The sequence below is a fragment of the Lycorma delicatula genome, chromosome 1, assembly GCF_047948215.1.
Source record: "Lycorma delicatula isolate Av1 chromosome 1, ASM4794821v1, whole genome shotgun sequence".
NCBI lineage: Eukaryota > Metazoa > Arthropoda > Insecta > Hemiptera > Fulgoridae > Lycorma > Lycorma delicatula.
In genome coordinates, this window is record NC_134455.1 from 154,292,115 (window position 1) to 154,316,868 (window position 24,754).

General features: G+C 29.7%; 1 protein-coding gene across 5 annotated transcripts in view; it reads right to left on the minus strand.

Moving 5' to 3' along the window:
• Positions 1 to 9,109: 9,109 nt before the first annotated feature.
• The window catches only part of LOC142324584 (uncharacterized), a 483,167-nt gene continuing 467,522 nt past the window's right edge, over positions 9,110 to 24,754 (minus strand). For all 5 annotated transcript variants that reach the window (XM_075365433.1, XM_075365448.1, XM_075365443.1 and 2 more), the window contains one exon: positions 9,110 to 9,434. In XM_075365433.1, the coding sequence (XP_075221548.1) occupies positions 9,183 to 9,434 (252 nt within the window). In that variant the 3' untranslated portion in view covers positions 9,110 to 9,182. The remainder of the gene's footprint in view (positions 9,435 to 24,754) is intronic.

Sequence of the window (24,754 nt, forward strand, 5' to 3'; positions counted from 1 at the left end):
AGTTGGCAATACAGGTAGTCTACATATAAAACAGTACAAAAATAATTTGAAGATGGTAATATATCACAATGGAACAGATTGTTAGTTCATTCGTATAAATAAATTTTGAAAAATAAAATATTTTTTGACAGATGTTTAAAACAACAAATAATAAAAAGAAACGACATTTGAGATTTTATTACAGTTTATTTTTTGTCAATCCTACCGAATAATCAGAATAATCTTTTACACGTCTACCCCAAAGAAGATTAATTCTCACTCGTTTTTATGAAATAGGTATTCTGCCGAAGGAATGATAACATTAACGTACTACAGTCACAACACTATAAAGTAGAACACTAGCTTGTACCTAGGATGAAGCACAAACAAAGTGAACAAAGTAAATAGGTGGGATGAAATTTTTTTCAAACCAAAACACCGAGGTTGAATATCAAATTAACAACAAAAAGTATTAACAAACATATATTAAAAAATATTATTCACAGTAACGGTAAAGCTTCTTATGAAAGGTCGCGATTTTTCATTCACAAATAAAACATGTACATTAACATGATAAACTGTAATACTGCTTTGTTATGGATTTTTCTTAATATAAAACCTATTTTCACAATTAAATACTCATTAATTGACATGTTTTTATTATTTTTCAGCACGCGAAATGAATCCGCCATTTTTATTCTACTTCAACAAGCCAACCTACGATAGCTTTAAAAAAATCTTATGTGGACACCACATGATTTCCTTGTACGCCTATTAAATTACATATACACATTTTTAAAAGTACATAAAATTTTATTTCACTAATGAATTCTAATTTTTTTTCATATTTTTTTTTTATTGTTATTGAATTATTATTTATTGTAAACATTTTTTTTTACAATCAAGGTTAATAATTATTAATAAATCAATATATTTAAATTTAAAAAAGAAGTTAATAAATAAAAGGAAATGAAATCGAATTTGAACTGATGTGCCTGCCTTCCGCTTGTAAAAATAAAATATCTCATTAATTAGAATTTTATTTGGCTATAACTCATGAACTAATGAAAATAAGTACCACTTATGATATATCGTTGAAAAGATTTCAATGAGAGCTTATTACTGCAGTTAAGAAAAAGTCCAAAATTCAATCCATAATTATAGTAAACTTTAAGTGAATAATAATATATATTATTATCAATTTCTAGTTTGAAAAATGTTGATAAGTGGAAAACCGTTGGTCGAGAAATGAAGTATAAATACAGAGTGAGGAGGAAAGAGAAATGCATTGGGAACTGGTTCTAGAGCTTAAAATAAGGAAATAAGTTCATACAAACATATGTCTGTAAATGCTTTGTTGTCGATTTACGGCAAGTGAAAACTTTCGTCCGAGAGAGATCAATGAAATAAGATTACTTACTAAAAGATAATACAGCATACTTTTTTAATTTTCACGTTTCGCACAGTTGTAATATAAACTTACACGGTAAGCCTAAGCAGTGTGAGCGTAGTTAGTTGATGTGAAGTAGTCCATTTTGCTTGCCTCTAGATTTATATTGGTAAACGGATATCATGGGAAAACATAAGTAGGAAGGGGAATGAAGAGTTACAAGGTATAAGATAATGTTCTGTCATCAATCAATTTGGATTATCTGAGAAGTATTGTGTCAATTGGACTTTGTTTGGACTTTTAACTTTTCAGTTATACAACATATTTTTTTTAATATCTCAAACAGTATTTTTCAGTGCTACTTAAAATAAGTAGTACTTTTAAAGACAAGTACTTTTTAAATACAGAAAGATAAGAAATCTTATGTCAGATAACGGCTTCCGCTGCCTGAAGACAGACACACATTCAAGTGAGGGCAAATGTATGTTTCACTCCGCTGTGTGTTACTTTCACACCCCTCACCCGCATCTATAATACCTTTTGCTTGCCAAAAACTACGCTTAAATCTTACACTTAGTTCGTTTACTGTACCTTTTTAAAGACAAAATTACAGTAATAAGAAAATGTTGGAAGGGTAATTTTTTTTTTAATACAAATAAAAAAGACTACTCTTTATTATTGTTTTTACAAAGCGAGTTATTAATATTAAAAAAAAGTGTGGAATTTTAGCTAACAGAATTAAATGTTTTGGGATTGCTCAACTATAGCCTACTCGTCATTTTTTAGTAGGAATAAGAATGAATGATCGCTTAACAAAAAAAGAAAAGTATTGTAACTACATAGTCTATTAATTTCCATAACACAAATAAATAACTCAGAAAGATTGTCAGTTGAAATATACATTTTGTATATTTATTATTTTGTTTTTCGTAGAAGCAGTTGCCATGTACACTGTGCTCATGTCATGTTTTAAAAACTGAACGAGATGCAATTTATTATGAATTAAAGGTGGTTTTTGTCTTCATGAAAATAGCTAAACTGTTCAGATTAAATAAATATTATCGTATTTAATAATCGTTTATAAAAATAACAATTTAACATTTTTATTGATCTAAACTGCCATAGAATATCTGACGTTATCACAACTTACAACAATATACTTTAAATCGTTAGCAAGCATAAAACGAGTATAGTATGAGTTAATTTTTTATAAGATCAAGAGATATGTTTGTTGATTTGAATAAATGGAATGATAATAATACGTGAATTTTCAAACTCAAACAATACATTGAATCAAACTTTTTTTTAAGTAGGAAGGTAAGCATGTAATACATGATTTAACGTAGGAATTTACTACGCAACGACGATAAAAACCGTTCCTTGATATATGCCTTCGTTTTTTTCAGTTACTTGTTATGAAATTCCAAAAAAAAATCACGGTAGTAATAAAACGTATTAAAACGTCACGTAGTAGTAACATTTTACCTTCAGGATTATATCCTATAGCAAACTTTAACAATGAATGTTGGAATAAATGTCTCAAATACAAATAATAGCAGTCAATAAAAAATAAACAAAAAAAATTACTTCCAACATTGTAAGGCCTAAACATACTTGTACAATTAACGTTCATTTGAGTAGAACTATTCAAATAAAGAAAAAAAAGAATTTATATATATATATAAGGAGTGAAGAGGAAAGGGAAATAATTAGGAACTGGTTCTAGAGCTTAAAATAAGGAAATAAATTCATACAAACATATGTCTGAAAATGCTTTGTTGTCGATTTACGGCAAGTGAAAACTTTCGCCCGAATTTCAGTTCTTCCGGTGAAATGAGATCATACTGACATTTTTAAGGCATTACATAAAGGGTAAACTTGATGATTTCTTATGCTTTTTTTTTACCTGGAAAATCGAATAAAACAGATCCCAGAACTGTATACCCCGTAGTTTTCATGATATCCAACACAAAACAACAAAATTCGGTGACAAAAAACACATTTTTTAAAATTTAATGTTCAATAACTTTGTTAAATAACTAATAAATGAGAATATTTTATTATCAAAACTTGTACAGAATTTAATTCTGCAAAAACTTATGTAATAGTCTATGAAAAAGAAAAATCAATTTTTATTATTAAAACAAAACAGAACAGATCTTAACAGAAAAATGTTATGAATTTGTAAAAAATAAAAAGCATCTGTTTTTAGTATATAAAATTTAAACCTTTGAAAGATTAGGTTGGCAACATTAACTGTATGTTTCGAATTTAATTTCAATACTTCTCTTTGTTGTCGTAAAATTGTAGTTTCGTGTTAATAATACACTTTAAGCAGTTTAATTGTTTTGAAATATTTATGAAGTTACACAGTGTTTTTGTGATTGTTGTACTCTAAAATGTACCAAAAGTTTTGCAATTTAATCTAAATTTAAAAAAGTGAAATTTCATTTTCAAATTTTTGTTTTGAAAAATGCCGCGTTTATTCATTCAGAATATGCTGATGTGATTTTTTTTCACTGTTTTTGCGATGGAAGCGTTCCAACTGTGGTGGAAAAGTACCGACGTAGGTATGTTGTACGAGTAGTTTCAAATTGTAATGTATTCTGAGAATTTTATTAATCTTCGTGAGAGTGATACACTTCCCAGCGATCATTTTTCATGTGAACGTCAACCGGTACATGGTGATGAAAGGGAAAACATGCTTCAGGTGGTACAGCTTATTTCTAAAACGAGCACGCGTAGAATTTCTACACGATTCAACATTCCAAAAAGTACAGTATGGAGAACATTACAACCTCACGGAGTGCGTCTTTATCATGTTCCGAAAGTTCAACACATCCAGCTTGGTGACAACGCCAGAAAACTGCAGTTTTGTCAATAACTACCACTTAATTCCCTATTTTCGGACGATAAATACCCTTAATGACTTAAAAAAACACATGGAATTCACAACTGCAGTCTGAAGAAAATCCACATGCTGTAGTTGAATCAAATTTCCAACAACCATTTTCCGTACACGTTTAGTGTGGCATGATCAACAATCAATTAATAAACCTTCTCATACTATTACAACGTGTGAGAGGGAGAAATTATATGGATTTTTAAACAATGAATACCTTAGAGTGCTTAACAATATCTCATTGGCGAAACGAATTGAAAAGTACTACCAAATTGTTGGAATACCAACACGTTTCACAAATGAAGTAAGACAATCTTTAAATGAAAAATTTATTTGTAAATGGATTGGACGTAGAAGGCCATGTAAAATGGCAATCTAGACCACCGGAGCTTACTCCCTCAGATTGTTGGCTATGAAGATGGATTAAATTCGCGGTATACAAGCAAAACGTAACTCACACTCGCTCGCATTCTGAATTTGCTGCCCTCATCAAGAAACACGAAGACGCCATTACGTTGACGACAGAAATGTAAAGAAACGAACTGAAACGTGCAACGTTCCAATACTGGAATTTTCGAACATTTATTATAAATTAATAGTGTAAACTACAGTATTTAAAAAAAAAATTATAACTACTTAAATTTTTCAAAGATCTAAATTTGTTTTTTTATTAAAAACAGTTGTTTATAATTTTTATAATTCATAATATTTTTCTGTTAATTTTCGTTTTTAATAATAAAAATTTATTTTTTAAAAAATTTTTCATAGACTTGATTACATAAATTTTTGCAGAATTAAATTTGATAATAAAATTTACGCATTTATTAGTCATTTAAAAAAAAATATTGCTTTTCGTCACCGAATATTTCTGTTTTACGTCCGATATTCCGAAAACTACGGGAGTTATGGTTCTAGGACCTGCTTTATTCGATTTTTTTTCATTCATAAAACATAATTCACCATCAAGTTTACCCTTTAACGCATTAAAAATGTCAGTATGACATTTCACCAGAGAAACTGAAATTGAGCGAAACGTTTTTCTAGCTTTAACTCGATAAAGGGTTTTGAACATAGGTTTGCATGAATTTTTACTTACTGTACGCCAATAACTCGTGATTTGATTCTATAGCCAAATATAAGAAAAAGAAGGTTCATACAAACATAGATCAGAAACGGTTCGTCAGCGAGTTCGGTTCGCCAAACATTTAGTCTTGCTTTCTGTTCCCTCTGTGAAATTAACCGAACTAAAATTCTTGGGGTATAAATCGAGGTGTAAATCTTAACGCAACACAATCTAACGCAACACAAAAAAAAAGAATTGATGCACTTATTCATTAAACCACGAAGAATAAGATGCTTTTATTTCGATGTGTTTGTTTTCTTCACAATTGTGGAAACCGATGATTTGCCTTGATGTCCTACCGACTGCGCCAGTTAAGTTATTTTTTTTAAAAACAGACTATTTTATTATTTTAACATTTACACACATAGAAATTTTTTCTATAATATATTGAATATCCAATACCAGTTTTATGAACAATGTATGCGCATATGCTACCAGAGTGAATTCAGAACTTTAACTTTGCGATGTTTATTCCAAAGTAGTGAATGCAAGACGAAAATCATACAAAATTAAAAAGCTTCAACATAACAATATATATCTTAGAATTACTGCATTTCCAGGAATACATTCCAGTAATATCGCAACATATGCTAAATATTACATTCTAATTTATATATATATATATAGAAGCACTGCCGGGTCAGCTAGTTTTAAATAAATAAAATGTATTTGAACAAAACATTCTAAAAGATGTCTAATGTTAAGAAACCTTTTGAATCTGCGAAAAAATATTTTTTAGAATAAAATATATGTTTTACGTTTATTTAATAATACAGTTAACAGTAAAATCAGTACGGTTAAAATATAAACTTGCCTACAAAATTATATTAAGCGTTGTCTCCATCGAAAACCTGAGAGGTTACAGTACCAATTTTTTATCTATTCTTACGTACAAAAACAAAATTAGTTACATAAAATACAATTAATAATGTCTCCTATAATAATCAGAAAGAATGAGTGTAGCAAAATTCAATATGTAAATTTCACAGGGTAATAATAATAAATGGTAGTCAAATTAATTAAAATATCTTACAACATAGAGTATACAAAATAATGGCTATTTAAAAAAAAAAACTAGCTTGAAATTTAGCCAAATTTAAACAGCAGTCATGTTTGCTATTAATGAATACTTGTTGCTTTACAAAGTAAATCTCATTACTTACTGTCAACATTAGTGTAGCTGATCATATACGAACTAATATTCCCTGAAGACATTTCCTTTTTATACAAAACAAACTGATTCAAGATATAATTAAATAAGGTATTATTTTCGCAAATATTTAAAAATTCTCCTTTAATAAAGGTCTTACTCATGTTTCATAATAATTTGTAAAATTTACAAATTAAACGGAAAAAATCCAAGACAAACAAAACCTTACACATACGAATTACAAATTCTAGTTGATAAAAAGAATTCAATATAACTGCGAATCATACATTTTCTTTCATTTTATTTTCATTAATTCTCACTAATTGTTTAAAACTACAAAAATTATTAATATAAATTAATTTAAAAATGGATAAAAAAATTATAGAACACATATGAATGTTAAGTGCAAAACTACGATATTTTTAGAAACTGTTATACTTAAATATGGGTGTGTTACTTTCAGGTGCGACTAGCGATGACTCTTAGTTCGGAATGAGTCACTAATAGCTTCCAAATTTCACCGAGCAAAGCATACTGAAATTCAGATGCCGATTAACCCTACAACTTCACAGACTGCCTGCCTATACACACAACCAGTCCTTGTTCGCTATTAAACAATATTTCTATCAGGGAAAGCAACTCTGACTAGTGTCTTTTGTACGTTAGGTGCTTTACATGAATCATAGTCATAAGAAAGACTAGCTAAAATAGTGAAACGTAATAAATAACAGAAAATGTACTTGCAATAAATTATATTAAAAGAAATAACTAAAGTTTCTGGTTGGAACTATTTCTATACAACTCATTATAAATGAATGATACGAAAATAAACCAACCTAAAAAAACCGCAAATACACAAAAATAAAAACAAATATACATACGTTGTAAATATATATATACTCGTATACATATATTTACAACGTATGTATATTTGTTTTACTTTTGTGTATTTGCGGTTTTTTTAGGTTGGTTTATTTTGTTTTAAATACATAATTACAATACATACCGATTCCATTGAAACTTTACAAATCTTTTAACGAAGGTTCTAATAATGTTCTGTAAAAATTTCAACCTTCTAGGATTATAGAAAAAAATGGCAGCTTAAAAAAAAACACCAAATTTTGATAAACCACATTTTTTACGCATTACAGAATAGCTGGTAAAAATGATTAAAAACAGATGATAATTAGAACTAGAACAATTAAAAACAGTTAGAAAATTAGACATGGTTATGGCTAATTATTAACGTCTTTTCATAATTTGAACAGCTTTTTAATAAAACATCATCTTTTTTAATATTTTTTTTTAAATGTATTTTATCTGAAATTGGCCCCTATTTTTAGAGAAAATTTTTAGAACTTCGATAAAAGGTGTGTAAAGTTTCAATAGAATCGGTAGGGAATGGGTGAATGATACTAAGTCAAAAGCGTATACCATGGGACACGCTACTATAGACGAGTATTGTTGTATACATTGTTCTTAACCCTTAATGGGTTTTTTATTCTTTTTATTTTTTTTTTTTTTTATTAGTAGATTTCATTTATAAATAATTTAATTAATTTTATTTTGTCTTATGTATTGTTTGTGCTACAAAATAGGTAGAAAATAAAGAGAAAAAGAACTCATAAAGTTAAAAGAATTCATTTTTCTTTTCTTTTTTTTAAGTGACACGACCACTCCTTACTGTTGTCCATTTATCTCCTCTAGTAAAGTTAGTTTACTTACTTTCAAGGTTCATGTAATAATGCTACAAAGTTTCAATGAAACTTAAAATCTCTGTTCAAAAGTAAAATAAGTTTGAAAAAGTTAAGAGTAAAGAAAAAAAGAACGTAAACGCTGAAAAGCTTAGTTGTGACAACGTTAGTATTCTTGGTCAGTTGTGATTACCGAACAGCTAATAACTAGTTTACAAAATTATTGTTCTATTTTAAAATTAAATTCTAAAAACAAAAGAAAGAGCTCCTTCATATTCAATAAAAATCTTTTTTCTGTTTAATCTGTACAAGAATTTAAAAATTTAGTAAACTGTAGAAAATAATAAGAGAAATCATGGTAAATTATAAATATAAAATTATTCTATATATAAATTATTAATCAATTTGATAATTAAATTATTATATTATTTTAAGTTATAGTGAACTGTGTTGCAATTATAAAATTAACAGTTAAAATTACATTTAGTAAATTTTTTGCTGTCTATTAAAAATAAGAACTAGATATATGAAGAAATATATATGGATTAATACTATATGAAAACTTTTTCTTTTGTAAACGTAGAAATTGACCTTGAAACCAGTCACTTAAAAATATTTAGTATAATTCCAAATAAATCTTTATTTAAATGTAAAAGTTATGAATTTACTTTTGTGTTTTAATGAAGTTACAATAAACAATTAAGTATAAATTAACAAAAACGTAACACTTTAATTGTAAACTAATGCAGCCACAAAAAAAATTATATAAATACATTTATTGAGTTTTTTTTTTTTAAATACACAATAAATAATCAGTAAATAGGTAATCATTAGAATAAAATTACAACAAAACTATTTTTTTTATGCCATTAGATTTTACATAAGAAAATAATTAGAAATATTATTGGTTAGTAATGGACCAATTAATAACAGTTGTTCATTGGTCAGAATAACATGTAGGCGTCAGCAACAAATAATATTCTATATCTACATTGAATAGATTTCTGATTGTAACTGTTTATATATAAACACATCCTCCAGTTCACTGTCGAATAACTTGTCACATTGATTTTTCTGTACTTAAATTTGTGAATCCTCTTCAATAATATGTCCCGAAATTCTCTTCTTAAAAATATTTTAATACATTGTGTCAAAATGGATTCAGGAATGGTCAAAATGGATATTTCCGTTGAAATCTGAAAAGCAAAATTTTTCGCGATCACAATACTTCCTTTACTTCGTACAAGGAAACAAAAACAAATTAAATACATTAAATGATAAATGATAACAGAATAATAAACCTCAAATACAGTAATTGTTCGAAATTTCCTCCTTCACAATATTCACAGTACTCTGCCCGACGTTAAATATTTCCCGTGGCTTTCCTTATCATCTCAGGATTGATTAGTATAATCTCAATAGTACAATAATTTCGTATTTTAATGAGTAACTCTTCTTCAGTATTTTTGTGTGTCTACTATCGTTTTCATAAAGAAATAATCTAGTGGCGTTAAGTCAGTTGATCTTGGTGGCCAGTTGATCGGTCAACCACGTTCAATCCAGTTTAAGAAATTAGGATTCAAGTGATTTTTTAGCTAATAAAGAAAAATGGGGCATTGAAACACCGTGCTGGAAAATCATTTGCAATCTAGTTTGTAAAAGTATTTCATCCAAAAAACCGGCAAATTATGTCTAAAAAAATGAAGGTATGCATCTCCCGTAAAGTTTTCATTGAAAACAAACGGTTCCAAAATTTTGTTATAAATAATGCCACAACAAACATTAATGTAAAATCTATGTTGGAAACTAGTTTCCACAGTACCATGTGGATTGTCTTCGATCCATAAATGACTATTTTTAAAACTGAAGACCCGTTTCTAATAAAAGTGGCTTCATCAGCAAAAAATTGAATTTACCGTATCAACGTTGTCTAGAAGCCAATGACATAAGTTTAATCGCTGAGATAATCTGTTGGCCGCAAATTTTGAACCTTCTGCAGGCAGAGAGAATAGAGTTTCTTTCCATATTGTTTTTCGCACCACTTTGTTTTTTTTTTATAAACCAGTGCGACAAGAAATTCGACTTGTACAAGTGCCTGGGCTAAGAAAAGCTGAATCACACGATGTTCATCATTAACAAGATGAATTTACTTGGCGCTGAATACAAAATGAACACGTTAGAAATGACCCTTTCCTTCATAAACGCTGATATACCGAAAAATGTTATAAAGAATACTTTAAAAAGAATATTTATTAGGAACAGAAACAATAATACGATTTTCTGTCTATCTTTCGTCTGTTTTTCTTCAACCAAAACCAATTTTTAAATGTTTTTGTTTACTTTTTATCAGCTGTCTTTACATTTGTTTTCTCAATATTAAATTGTCTACAAGTTTTGTTACTAAATCTTCCACATTTATTATCAAATTTTGTGTTTTACGTCGGATATCTTAAAACTACTGGAGTTACAGTTCTGGAACCTATTTTATCCTATTTCCCAGCTCAAATTACATAAAAAACCACCAACTTTAACCCTTAATTTGGGTCCCAAATATTACAGTATGGCTTCTTTTTATTAGAAGAGCTGAAATCCGGAGGAAATCTTTCGCTAGCCGCAACTCAAACACAAAGAGTTTCCAGATATAGGTTTATATGAATTTTTTAATATTTTCACCAGTAAAATATGTCCTGAAAGTTTGTTTCTCTGATTCTTCGTTTGAGACTTTATTTATTGTCAAAAAAAAAGTATCTAATTGACTACAGAATTTGATTAACCTGTAAAATAAAATAATTCAGAAATGTTCTTAAAAAGATAGGACTACAGGATGGCCAACGTTAGGAAATGTCAACAGATAAAATGAGAATAACAATGATTGATTATATGAATGGGAGAGAAAGATATGAAAATGAATGCTTTTATTTTAACTAAAAGCACAATTACATAAGTGGTCGCACAACAATAAACATAAAATCGTTCGTAGCGTTCAACAGACATTGTAATAGAAAATAATTACTGTCTAAACTCATTCTTAAAAATACTATTTAAATTTTACCATTTTAAGGCGAAAATATGAAAAACTTTCAAAGTTCATAATTTTTTAATAACGAAATAAATTTCTTGTCTCATTCTCTCCTTCTCTTCCAGACTCACTCTCAAGCGTGAATGAGGTAAATGAAAATGATTTACAGTAAGAACATAAAATTATTAATTTTTTTTAAGTTAAAAATTTATTTGAAATCTGTGGTTAAAAATTCACTTCAATTCACTGCAACAAACAATGCACATTTAAATAAAACTTTAACTGGAAGTACAGGAGTTCTAAATAGATTTGCCCTTTAACAAAGGTTATATTCACGCCCTTTATGGAAGGTCAAGTCTAAAGTACAACGGTTTATCGTAGCTATGAATATTAGCTGTAAAATACTAGGTGTATTGTTTCAATGCAATATATTATTTTAATGAGAGACGGAAATCACCTTTTGTTGTGCTACTGTTCTATAAGATATAAATAAATTTCGTTACGATGAATAACAAAAGTCGCGTAACCCAAATGAATAATTATGAGAAATAAAAAAGAAACCAGCAGTGATCATCCAACAGGAATTTTTAATAATTACTCATATAATGTACCTTTTAAAATGGAAGAATTCGCGAAAGCGTTGGAAAAATCAGGTAACACAGCTGCTGGTCCGGATGAAATCCACTATAATATGATCAGGCAGCTGAATACCACTGCAAAGCGTAGATTATTAGAACTTTATAATAAAATATGGCGGGATGGAACGTACCCGCAGCAGTGGAAAAAAGCTCATGTTGTTCCAGTACCAAAGAAAAATAAAAATTTAACAGACCCCAATATTACACGTCAAAGAAATATCGTCCTATTTCTTTGACGTGTGCTATGGGAAAAATACTGGAGAAAATGATTAATAATCGACTCGTCTGGGTTTTAAAAAAAGAAAACCTGATATCACCGAATCAAGCAGGTTTTCGGCAATACCATTCTACCACTGATCAAATGATCAGCTTAGAAGACGTTATATATAACAGCTTCATTAAAAGGAAACATTGTGTCGGAGTCTTCTTTGATCTTCAGAAGGCTTTCGATATGACCTGGCGTCATGGTATAATGCTCCAGATACATGAATGGGGCATTCGTGGAAACCTGCCAGTCTTACTGAGCAACTATATGAATGACCGTACTTTCCAAGTACGAGTCAGTAGCGAATCTGTAAGAAATTTGGAAAATGGCATACCACAAGGTTCGCCGTTGAGCGGTACCTTGTTTACCATCGCCATCAATAAAGTGATATTAGCCATTCCAGCAGAAATCAGCAAAAGCGTCTATGTTGATGATCTGGCAATTGTGTATGCCAGCAAAAAGACTGCTATGGTGAGGTACAAATTGCAACGAGCGATCAATGCTCTAAATGAAGTTGCAAAGAATAACGGATTCCAATTCTCACCAGAAAAAACGTGCTGTGTACACTTTAACATTATAAAATGTTTATCGAACTTAAATTGGGGCTCTGACAAAGAGACATTATTGAGATTGTATAAAGCATTGGTTCAATCTAAACTAGACTACGGATGTATCGTATATTCATCCGCTAGAAAGTCGCATTTAAAAAAGTTAAACATAGTTCGTAATAGCGGAATAAGATATGCAACAGGCGCTTTCCGCACAAGTCCGGCGGCTAGTCTGATGTCTGAAGCCGGAATAATGCCACTACATTATAGAAGAGAGATCCTCTTGTTAAGATATGCAGCAAATGTATGGGCTTTCCCTGCTCATATAAATAATAAATTGTTTACGAATCATCCCATGGCTGCATTATACGAACGTCGTGCTACCTATTCCAGACCAGCTGGAATTAGGTACCACGAATTAAGAAATAAATATGAAATTGCCATTCCAGATACATTGGCAATTTCTACTAGAGAAATACCGCCACGGCTCTTGCCAGCGGTAAATACAAGCTTGGATCTCTCTGAAGGAGAAATAAAAAAGAAACCAGCAGTGATCATCCAGCAGGAATTTTTGGCAACCGTCAGTAGCTACGAAGAACATATTAGAATTTATACTGACGGTTCTAAAACCGAACATGGTGTTGGATGCTCAATATATGTAAATGAAGAAGCCCACTTTTGGAAACTGCCAGATGTGGCCAGTGTCTACACGGCAGAACTCACTGCAATTCAGCAGGCTCTTCGCTACACTGAACACTATTGCGAAGAGAGAGTGCTAATATGTTCCGATTCATTAAGTGCACTTGTCGCAATTCGGAACAAGAACATTAAGGATGTCCTAATTGCAAACATCCTGTCCATTTTATACGTACTAAAACAACGAGGACAGCGATGCGTATTTGTATGGACTCCGGGGCATGCTGGAATTACAGGTAATGAAATCGCAGACGAAGCTGCCAGAAAGGCAATAGTCTGCGATGATTTGGATGCATTTCCTGTAAGAGTGGCAGATGTTAAAAACCGTCTAACAAACATAGTAAGAAACAAGTGGAACGCTGAATGGAGGAGATTAAATACAAAATTAAACTCAGTAAAACCTTCTCCTTATAAATGGAAAAGCGACTTTAAGTTGACTCGCCGTGAACAAGTAGCTGTGACCAGACTTAGAATCGGTTAACAAATTTATATTTGTTAACCGGTGAAGTGAGACCAATGTGCGGTGTTTGTAATAAAACACTCACAATCAAGCATCTAATAGAAGAGTGTACCATATATGAGGACCTCAGAAAGAGGTTCCGATTTACAAATAATATTAGTGCTGATCTGGATAATGGAAATGAAGAAAATATAGTTGCATTTCTACACGCCAGTGGACTTCTTAAAAGTCTATAAAATGAAAGTTTAAAGCTGTGGCAAAAGATACTCTAAGCTGTAGTTTATATATATATATATATATATATATATATATATATATTACTTATATATATATATATATATATATAAAGAAAGAAAGAAATGGTATTGATAAGTTTAATTTTAATTTTAATTTCATGGTCTTTTGAGAACCTTATCTCAAATTTTAATATCGGGGCCCTTTACACCCCATAAGTGTTTGTGATTGTCCTTGTCTTTTACGTCTTAAATGTTTTGTGTAGTTTGTGCTTTTAAATAAAATGTAAGGGCCCTTTACACCCTTACATATGACGATCCAGATGGTGATAGTAATTTCTTTTAAAGATTGTGACGAGGGCTAATGACCTTAGCAGTCGATGCCCGTAAAATTCCATATAAAAAAAAATAAAAAATAAAAAATAATTATGATAATCAAAGTAAATGTAATTATGATAATATATCTTAATTATCATAATATAATTATGATAATCAAAGTAAATGTTAAACACAGGCAAAATCGTAAAGGTTTTGTTGAAATGAATTATAAATTAATTTTAAAATATTTTTTTACTTATATATTTTTTTCCATTATGAACCCTAAATATAAATATTGTCTGTAGTAAGTACCATAAAAACAAGCCTGATTTTAAAATTATACATCAAATTGGATCACTTTTCCCAGCAGATAATGAACAGCATAAATGTTTGCAGGTGTATTTTATGGGTGATGAAGAAAATGAAGTAAACCGTCGTTGTCAGTATATTGAAGGAGTCGAAAGAGATACAGTATTGAAAATTCAACGAATGTTACACAGCCACAATTTGTGGGTAAATACCTTTAAAAGTGCAATAGAAAACTGGCCTCCAGATAATTACATAGTGGTCATTCATGCTGATCGGACTCCACGTGGCAAACATGAGAGGCGTTATAATGCGCCGATGATCCATGCTCCATGCTCTTCACGAGACATAGTGTTACGGGCACATGATAATACGCTGAAACGCGTAGCCGATCCTCATAATTTTATGATGCTTTGCAGTACCCGTTAATTTTCAGTGAAGGTGAGCCAGGATATCATTTCAATATTCCAGTCACTAATCCAACAACAAGACAGCCAGTTCCCAACAAAAAGGTTTCCTGCATGGATTTTTATGCGTATCACATGATGCTTCAAGAGCACGACTTCAATCTCCTTTCGCGGTCAAGGCAATTCTGTCATCAATTCTTGGTAGATATGTATATTAAAGTAGAGAGCGAACGCCTTCGTTACATTACTATAAACCAGACGAAATTACGAGCTGAAAATTACATTCATCTACAAGATGGTTATTCTGCCTTCTACTTTTGTGAACAGTTCCCGTTATCTGCATGAATACACTCAAGACGCTTTCGCTTATGTACAAACTTACGGCAGGCCTGACCTCTTTGTAACTTTTACCTGTAATCCTTCGTGGCAGGATGTAACTAAAGAGCTAATGCCCGGGAAAAAATCCACTGATCGACATGACATAGTTGCTCGCGTATTTCGTTTAAAGGTTTACCGCGAGCGAAGCCGCGGATAAAAGCTAGTGTAGTTTATAAACATTTTATATACACTCGTTTTAAATATGGTTATTTTTAAAATTTGTTTTACATAAAAACTCTTTATTTTACTTTAGCAGATTAAACAAACTGGTGAAAAAAATTTTTTTTTAAGTAGCACTTATTTGAAAATATGTAGCACATATTATTTCCGACAAAACAAACTGGTCTCCGGATGTTCTACAAATTATTTTAAAAATATGTTCGAGGGATACAGTATACATTCTAGTGCATTCTTCTACGTTAACGAGTACAGGACTTTCACTATTTAAAAAAAAATCGATTTTACTGTCAGAGATATACGACGAGTATACTGAAATCCTTTGAAATAATTACTGTTATAAATCATTCTCATGTCAATGAAAAATAAAAATTATGAGAAGATTTTGGGGTAACTAAATGTTATCTGAGGCAATGGATCTGAAAATTACAAGTACATTTTGTTTCGTCACGGTTGCCGGATTATTTTACTGCGCTAAGTATTGTTTACGAAGCAGCGACCCATTATTTTGACCAATGGTGATGAAGAATCGTACTACGGCAACCAATAGAAGGAATGTTATTCAATAACATACCTTGACTCAACCAACCACAAGTCTCCCGTTACTGCAGTTCAACCTATGTTTAAAGAGCGTGATTGTAACATCGTCAACGGAGATGTCTAGATAATATTCGGGAAAGAAGTAAGAAAAGACGTTTTAAGTAGAGGAGATCGATCACTTCATTACAGACGACCAATCCCGTCAGGATCTCGCTCCGACCACCGAATAACAAATCTTTCCTTTAAAAAAATACTGCTTCGTTTTGCCTCCCGGACTAACAAAGCTGTGGCTGTTATTAACTGTCTGAGCTTACCAAACCAAACGTCTTTTCTCATAGCCTGTCTCAGAAGCGGCTGAAACAGGCTGGCTCTCCCAGGCAGCCGACTAGACTCTTTTTAACATTCAACATCCTTTACACATTCACTTACACATTTCAAAAATAATACATTAGAATCTCTTTGGGAGTGTAATTTTGTATGGTAAAACTTCAAATTTATGAAATTTCACTTGCATGACAAGACCTACCAGATGATCTTACGTAAAAAACGAAGTAAACGCAAATCTTTTGCAACAACTGTAATTTTTATAATTTATATTTTTGATAAAGTAAGTTTTACCTTTAACTATAATTGGAAATGAAGAGTTGACAACAGTGACGTACGCATGGTATTTTTTACGAGTTAACAGAGAATTCAGTAATTTATTTTTATGGAATTTACAGAAATATTTATTCACGTTCATTCGCTATGAGTGAATACTCTTTATTTATCTATCATACTTCTATAGCGCTGGGATCGTAGAATTTTTTTTTTAATTAATGATTTAACCTTTTGAAATTAATAGTTTAGTCTGATTTAGCTAACATTGACAGAATTATAAGCTTAACAAGCTACTTGTTGGTAGAAAATAATAACCGGAACGGGAAATAAAGCGAGATTATTAACAATGATAGTACCTTAATTGCATTGATGCCGGAAGAATATGTTTAAAGCTTTCTTGTAATACATTAAAATATTCAGAAAGATTTAAAATAAGCAAGGTGTAAAATCTATTCAACATACATGGATGAATTACATGGTTCTACGCCAACTGTTTTTTTAACTGTGCAGTAAAAATAATTAAATTAGCACACACCTAAAAAATTAATGAAAACTTGATAGTGTACGGTTCTCATCGAGAATGTAAACTGTTGTTACTCTGTAACCCATGGACAGCCACGCCGCTTAAGTAATATCAGAACTATAACTGGCAGTTGATGTAACACTGAAGGGTTGATGATCATTGAGTTTGAAAAACCATAACTTGCGAAGGAATTTCCTACTTAATGTTGCTGCTCTTTAATTTAACATAAAATATTGAACTTGCTGTCATACTTAAAACCGTATAATTACAATAAAAGTTGTTTTAATACATCAAATTTTAACCATGGCTCATAATACTGGTTTTATGTCGGTGCAGTAGTTGAAATACTCGCTCATAAGTTCAACAGTAGAAAATTAGTCTACCCAGTCGTTCTGAGTGATTACAAGTTGGTTTCCTGATTCTTTTGGATTCGTTAGGATGGCAGTATAAAACTTTGTTAAATGTAAATATCGAATGCAAACTATGTTCACGAAAGCCAATCACATAATTATTAAAGGTCTCAAAAAGGATGAAACATTTTATATAACTTCTTCAGAATATCTACTTCAAGACATGTGGTTACAGGAACGTGGAATCTTGACAACTGCACTGGAAGGGTCACTAGAAGGAGAAAGGGAAGCAAAAAGAAGGGTGAATTAATTGTAAAGTGTATATTGAATAAAACAAGCAGACGAAGGTGAAGGCATGGGACAGAAACGGATAGAAATAGCGGTGACGTAAGAACCTGCCGCCAGGCAGAACATAGACAATGAGAACTTCAGAACATACACTGAGACATTTGAAAAATTAAACTAATATAAGTTTTGAAGGACGATTGACATTAACTTAAATAGGAGAATGATTAACCACCATCTTAAATGACGAAGTTAACATTACAGCACTAACCGTTTACATTGTAAAATTAAGACGCTACTCATTTACATATTAAGAATCCAATCAATTGGGAGCAATAAATAAAATTAAGACTGATCCTTTTATAAATAGATATATTAGTAATAAACATTACAAAATTACTAAAAATTCACAAAAACTGCTAATATTCGACATTTAAATAAATATGGTATTAAATTAAAAATAATCATTAATGTTAGTATCATCAATTAATTATCATCTGATTATTTAAAACTATTTAGTTTCTAGAAGTTGAAATATATTTTGCAATTACATTATTAAAGGAATAATCTGGAAAAAGAAAAGAACATTGAAAAAGGAGTATTTATAAAAAGAAAATTTGAAAAAAGAAAAAAGAAAGAGAGGAAAATAAAAAGAGAAGTTGGGATAGAAGCCACAAAAATATTTAAACTAATTTCTTAACTTTAGCAATTGAATACTGAATGTTTTCTTTTTAAATTCGTCACATAATAACAAAAATAATTTTATAGTAATGATAATTTCCATTAAAACTAATATTTAAGTTAATATCTGATTTTTACAATTTTTTTTATAAATTGATCATACTATCAGTAATGGGGTTAAATGTAAGGAGTCCTACGAACAAAAATTTTACTGAGAAAACTGATGCAAACTTCAATAAAATTGCACTTACATTGTAGATTAGAAAGTAGGTAAAATTCAAATTACAGAGTTTAAAATAATAATACGATCATTTTATTATCCATTTCTGTTTACATTTGTAGTCTTCGAAATAAAAACATAAGGGCGTTTTCCTCCCTAGCATAATTAACACTAAATCTTTTACGTTTTCCAGGTGCATAATAAATAACAAATGAAAAAATAAATAAAATACAAAAAAAATTCAAGTAAAAAAAAAACTGCCAGCTTTTGGATTAGATAATCACAGCTTGAACAACAGCTGGTGGTCTGAACTGTCATCAGATGAAACAGGAGGGTATAGTAGGTAAAAAAAGGCGCAGCCGCCAGCCGGATGTTTGCTCTGCACATTAAGAACACTTGATTGCATGTTAAACGCGGGGAGAAGATATTTGTGAAGAGAAGATAACTGATAAAAAATGAAAGAGAAACCCACAAATAACTTGAACAAAATACTAGTCACAATTAAAAGTAAAATAGGACGAAAAAACAAATTGCTTACCTCCAATTGAAAATAGCAACATCGCATTAAACATAAAAATATAGATAGCACGGACGCGTAGATTAAATGCCTTGTTGCGAATATTTGCAATTACTTTTAAATGAAGTAGCGAAATCCAATTCTTTTTGTATTTACACCGATGTTAATTAAGCTTCTCTCGTTTCCGGTTTTCTTTTGCGGTTAATAACTTAATCATGCTATTAAGTTTTACATAAAATTCTCATTTGAACATTTTAAATAAAAATAAACTTAGAAGGATTTATTGAGTTTGAAGGTTTATTGAAGTTATTAAGGTTTATTTACTTGAAGGTTTATTGAGCTTTTAAAAACTGATGAAATATTTCAGCACGGTTGGTTGTTCTTGGCACCGTCTCATCTTGGTTGGTTTTTTGGAATCACAGGTGAGGGCGGAAAAGAGGATTCGCTGTAATTACTGTAATTATCCGTGGGCAAGATGTTATCCAAAGATTCCAAACATTTCGGGTTACAGGCGCTACGATCAAAATTTCAAAATAAGCATCGGATATTTCTGTAGATGGTAAAACTGTAGAACGAAAGAACGATTTTAAAACCAGTCACTAATTTCGATGTCTTATTTATTATGACTGCGAAATCTATCATGCCATTTTAAATTTCCTATTTTGCAATACCAGGATTGTCCCTGAAGAATATACTAAAATAAATTTTTAATTCATTTAGGACCTTTAATAATTCAAATTCAATTCGTTAAAGAAATACGATCAAGATTTTTATGAATATCGTACGATTTTGGTACAGTTAAAAACACAAATTATTTATGCATTTTGTCCTACTCGATTCCTTCTTGCATTTTTGCTTGTTCCTTATGTGTTATACGGAAATAGGACGGCGAGAAACCGATCATCTAAAGCAAATTTGTGTTTTATGAGAAAATTTGAGTCTCTCATGTTTATGTGTTTGATGAGTCTCTCATCGTTTATACGTTCTTATCAACTAGTTCGGTTTTGTTTTTAATTCAATACAAAATATTACCATTATCAAGTAAAAATCTGTTCTCAGTTAATTTAATTTTTGGGCGACTAAGAAACTTCAAACATTTCTAATAGAAACAAATTACATGAAACGTTCATCATAGTATGCAGCAATATACAGTGTTTTACGAAATAAGTAGAAGTCCGCAACCACGTAACCAAATTAAGAACGAGTACATTTTCACAAATTCCTCTGAGTACATTCAATCTTCTTTTGAACAGGAAAACCCCTTTAATCGAGTTATGTTAAAGAGTTTATGTTAAATTATTTAAAAATCAACGGTGAGACAGAGAATTTCAGTACAAGTAACTATTTATAGACTGCATTTTTCTTTAATCTGATTTTAAACCAAATTCTGAACAACATTGAAGAAAAAGAAAAATGAAAAAATTTCACTGAAATGAAAAATAGATTTATATTTTTTCTTCAAGCGGTCATCATTAAGTGAAAAAATAGCGAAAAATATTCAATATCTATTGACATATCCACAGTAATCATTATTGTTTTAATGTCCAAATTGACTCTGACTTTTCATAAATTACTCTCTACCTTTTCCTATTTTGATAGAACTAATCAGTATTGTTCAATTACACAAATTTTTAACTTATTTTTAATTAATAAAAGGTGAAGGTCTAATGAATTAAACAGTTTGCGTTACAACAAAATTACACGTATACTCCGCTTTTCAGCTTAATTTTTTTTTCGAAATCTCTGACAGATACTTCAACAAAGCATTCGATGTGTTCAGTCTTTCACTAAATTAATTAATAAATAATACGTTCTGAAACTCATCCGTAATATTTCATTCATCATATTGTCCCTGTTCAACCCTGTTTAGCCATCACAAAATTAAAAGCGTGTATGAACGTTATAAAATATTTTTATAAACTAAATAAAAACTTAAATAGGACAATTAAAAGCAACTGAAATAAAATAGTCAATATTTTTGTAGTAGAAGAAGATCAACGGAATAACTTACTAAAATTATTATTATTTTTTTTTTATAAAACTACAGTCGGATTTAGTAAAATAAGCACATGATTTAGTATGGTATTTTAGTTAAATAATAATTTATGATAAAGAATATAGATAATCCCTCTTTGAATATGATGTAAATTTATGAAAATATTCAAATGTGACATCAAGGCGCAAACATGCATTAATGCATCAGAAGGAATTTATTATACATGCATTAACAACTTAACTGCAAAATATTCAGTGAAAAATAACCCAATTTTTTTTCAAATTCTATTAACATATTGTTTACAAATTATTTTATTTCTTCTTTACTAAATACAAAATTATTATGTGTATATTTTTTTTTTCAAGATGTAGTTCGTCAATCTTAATATTTGAATAAATATTTTGTAAATGCGATTGGAATCGAAAGATTTATCAATCATTTTAACATAATATAAAGTAATAAAATAATATTTAAATAAAACAAAGTTTATTCGTTAAAATATTTAGTGTTATTTGAATGATATAAATAAACATTTCCGATGAAAAACATATCCTTTATACTTCACGCTGATATACACCGAGCTAATAATAAAGGAAACAAAGCGTGTTTAATAATACAACCAAATACTTTGCGAGTTACATTGCATTATTTGTGAAAGGAAGCTCTTCCTTCCCTCTAAATGCGAGTGAGTCACTCGCATTGAGAGGGAAAATCTAGCCGTTAATCAAATTTAAAACATTTTTTATAAAATTTATATAAAAATATAATATAAAAACATGTAGGCTATACTCAATTTATTAAAAAAAAAATCAGTAGATGGATGTATAGATAGATAAACAATGTTTATTTAAAAAATATCTGAATAATAAATAAAAACGTAAATTTTTTATACAGATCGGTGCAAAATAAAAACGTAAAATACAAGATAAAAAATAGATGTAATTTAAGTCCGTATAATTTTTTAAAATATAGACAATGTTTAGGTAAATTAAATATAAAAAAACATATTTATTCACAATTCAGAATTTTTATTAAAAATTAATTTGAACATATGTTTATTGAACTAGTTGCGGAAAATCTGTTTTTTTTTTCTTTAAATTGTTTAATTAGTTTTGTTTGTTTTCTCCAAGTTTTCCAGCTACTGCCGGGTCTAGATGTGTGTGTACTGGGAAAATTCAATTACCGGGACTTGCTTGCAAGACCTGGCGTAGCTGCCCGTAGTACACTGAAAGTCTAAATGTAACGGTAAACATGAAATACGGAACAGACTCAGGTAGACCAGTCCTGAAAGGTGTTGTTAATTGAAACCCAACTACCAAAAAACACTGGTATCCACAATCTAGCATTCAAATTCATATAACATCAACTGCCTTTACAAGGACTCAAACCTTAATGTTTAATTAGTATTATTAAAACATTAATCTAAGTGTAATGTTGTCTCTGTAAACGGAAATCTTTTAATTATATTATTTATAAATCTGTGGGAAGATTGTTTTAAATAGCGAGGTAATTTATACAAAATCACAACAGAAGCTTCATAATATTTCTTTCTTGTAAATCGAAGTATTTTGTTGAATTACACAAAAAGTTTCTTCGTTTGGTTTGGTAGAGGTGTATATAGTAACTTTTTAAAAATATGTAACTATTTTTTTAAATAAAAATTGTACATTCATAAATATAAACTAAGTTAATGTATTCAGTTTAATAAATTTCGGTCTTCACAATTCATAGTATGGGCGCTAAACAATGTTCTGACGGCTCATATTTTAAAAACTAGTTCTGCCTATATGAAGAACCCCCAAAAGATGATGTTATACTTTAAAAGGGAATTAACGTAAGCATAATTATTATTATTATTATCACAAGGTTAGCGTTTTCTTAAGGTATTTAAGAGCAAAACAGTACGGTTTGATTTTGTTAAAACGATATCAATTTGATCACGCCATGAGAACTTGTCACAATAAAACACCCAGAAATTTCGCTTAATGGCAACGAAATACTACTGTTTAATAGGAATTTTATCCATGTGATCAGCAATTTTATAATTAATGCAGTTAATATATACAAACTGAATAATAATAAAAATGATTATACTGTTTCATTTTGTCCATTTAAAACTGAAGTTTCGAATAATCGTTAACAAACTCGTTAACAAGCAGTATGTTCAGACTCACCTATCATTTCCTCCTCATTAATGTAAAGAAACTGCATTTAACCGTCTCTTCTTCTATCTCATTAAAGGCATATAAAATTAATATTCCAGTTGGCGAGTTCACCAGCTGATTTATATAATATATTACTATGTATTAATTGTATTGTTAGTCTAAAGCTAATCTTTATAAGTGTAAGTTAACTTTTCACGAGTACAAATATAATGTTCATAATTCTCATAAATATGTTAATCAATCAATATGTACATTATTAATAATATAAATATTATTAAATGAAAAATGTTATAACCTATATGCATAATAAAACAGACATTTATAGACTAAGAGTAACAGAGAATTTATTTATTAATATAAACGAACGGGAGACATATATTTACAGAATAATTAATAACGCATTTAAGAATAGTTATTCGATGGTACACATAAAGCGCCGGTTGGTTTATATTAATAAATAAATTCACCGTTAGTCTAAAAATGTGTGTTTTATTATTCATATAGATTATAACATGTATTTAACGATCTTTATATTATTAGTTAATAATGTACATACTGATTGATTAACATATATATTAGAATATGATATATATATATATATATATATATATATATATATTAGAATTATGAACATTATATTTCTACTTGTGAAAAATTAACTTACACTTATAAAGATTAGATTTAGACTATACAATTTTAAAATGTCCCTGATTATTGCCATTATCAAAACAATAACAAAAAACTTTAGTACAATATCAAATGCATTTTACGTACTTGTTTACCAACTATTTTTTAGGTCATCTAGTTTTTCAGTAGGTTGTCTACAACATCTGGTAAAACGGCACATTGCATCTTGAGACTTAAGCTTTTATATCTAGATTGCAATGTGAGATTGACACTGTAAACGGATTGTGATAACGAATTGTTTATGCTCAAAATAGGAAGATCATTTTTAATAAGTTTGAGTCCTAATTTTTGAGGAAAACTGTGTGTTCAAAAATTCACTTGACTACCCGAATCCAATAACATTCTACATGAATGTGTACAATAGATTTTTATTTCCGACTTATTATTTTCTAAATTAGAATGATTAATTTTGTCCGTACGGATGATTGTATTGTGTTTCTTTGCAAAACTCCTACACAGACCCTTTCAAAAACATCGATTAATAGAATGGACCTTATGTAAACAATT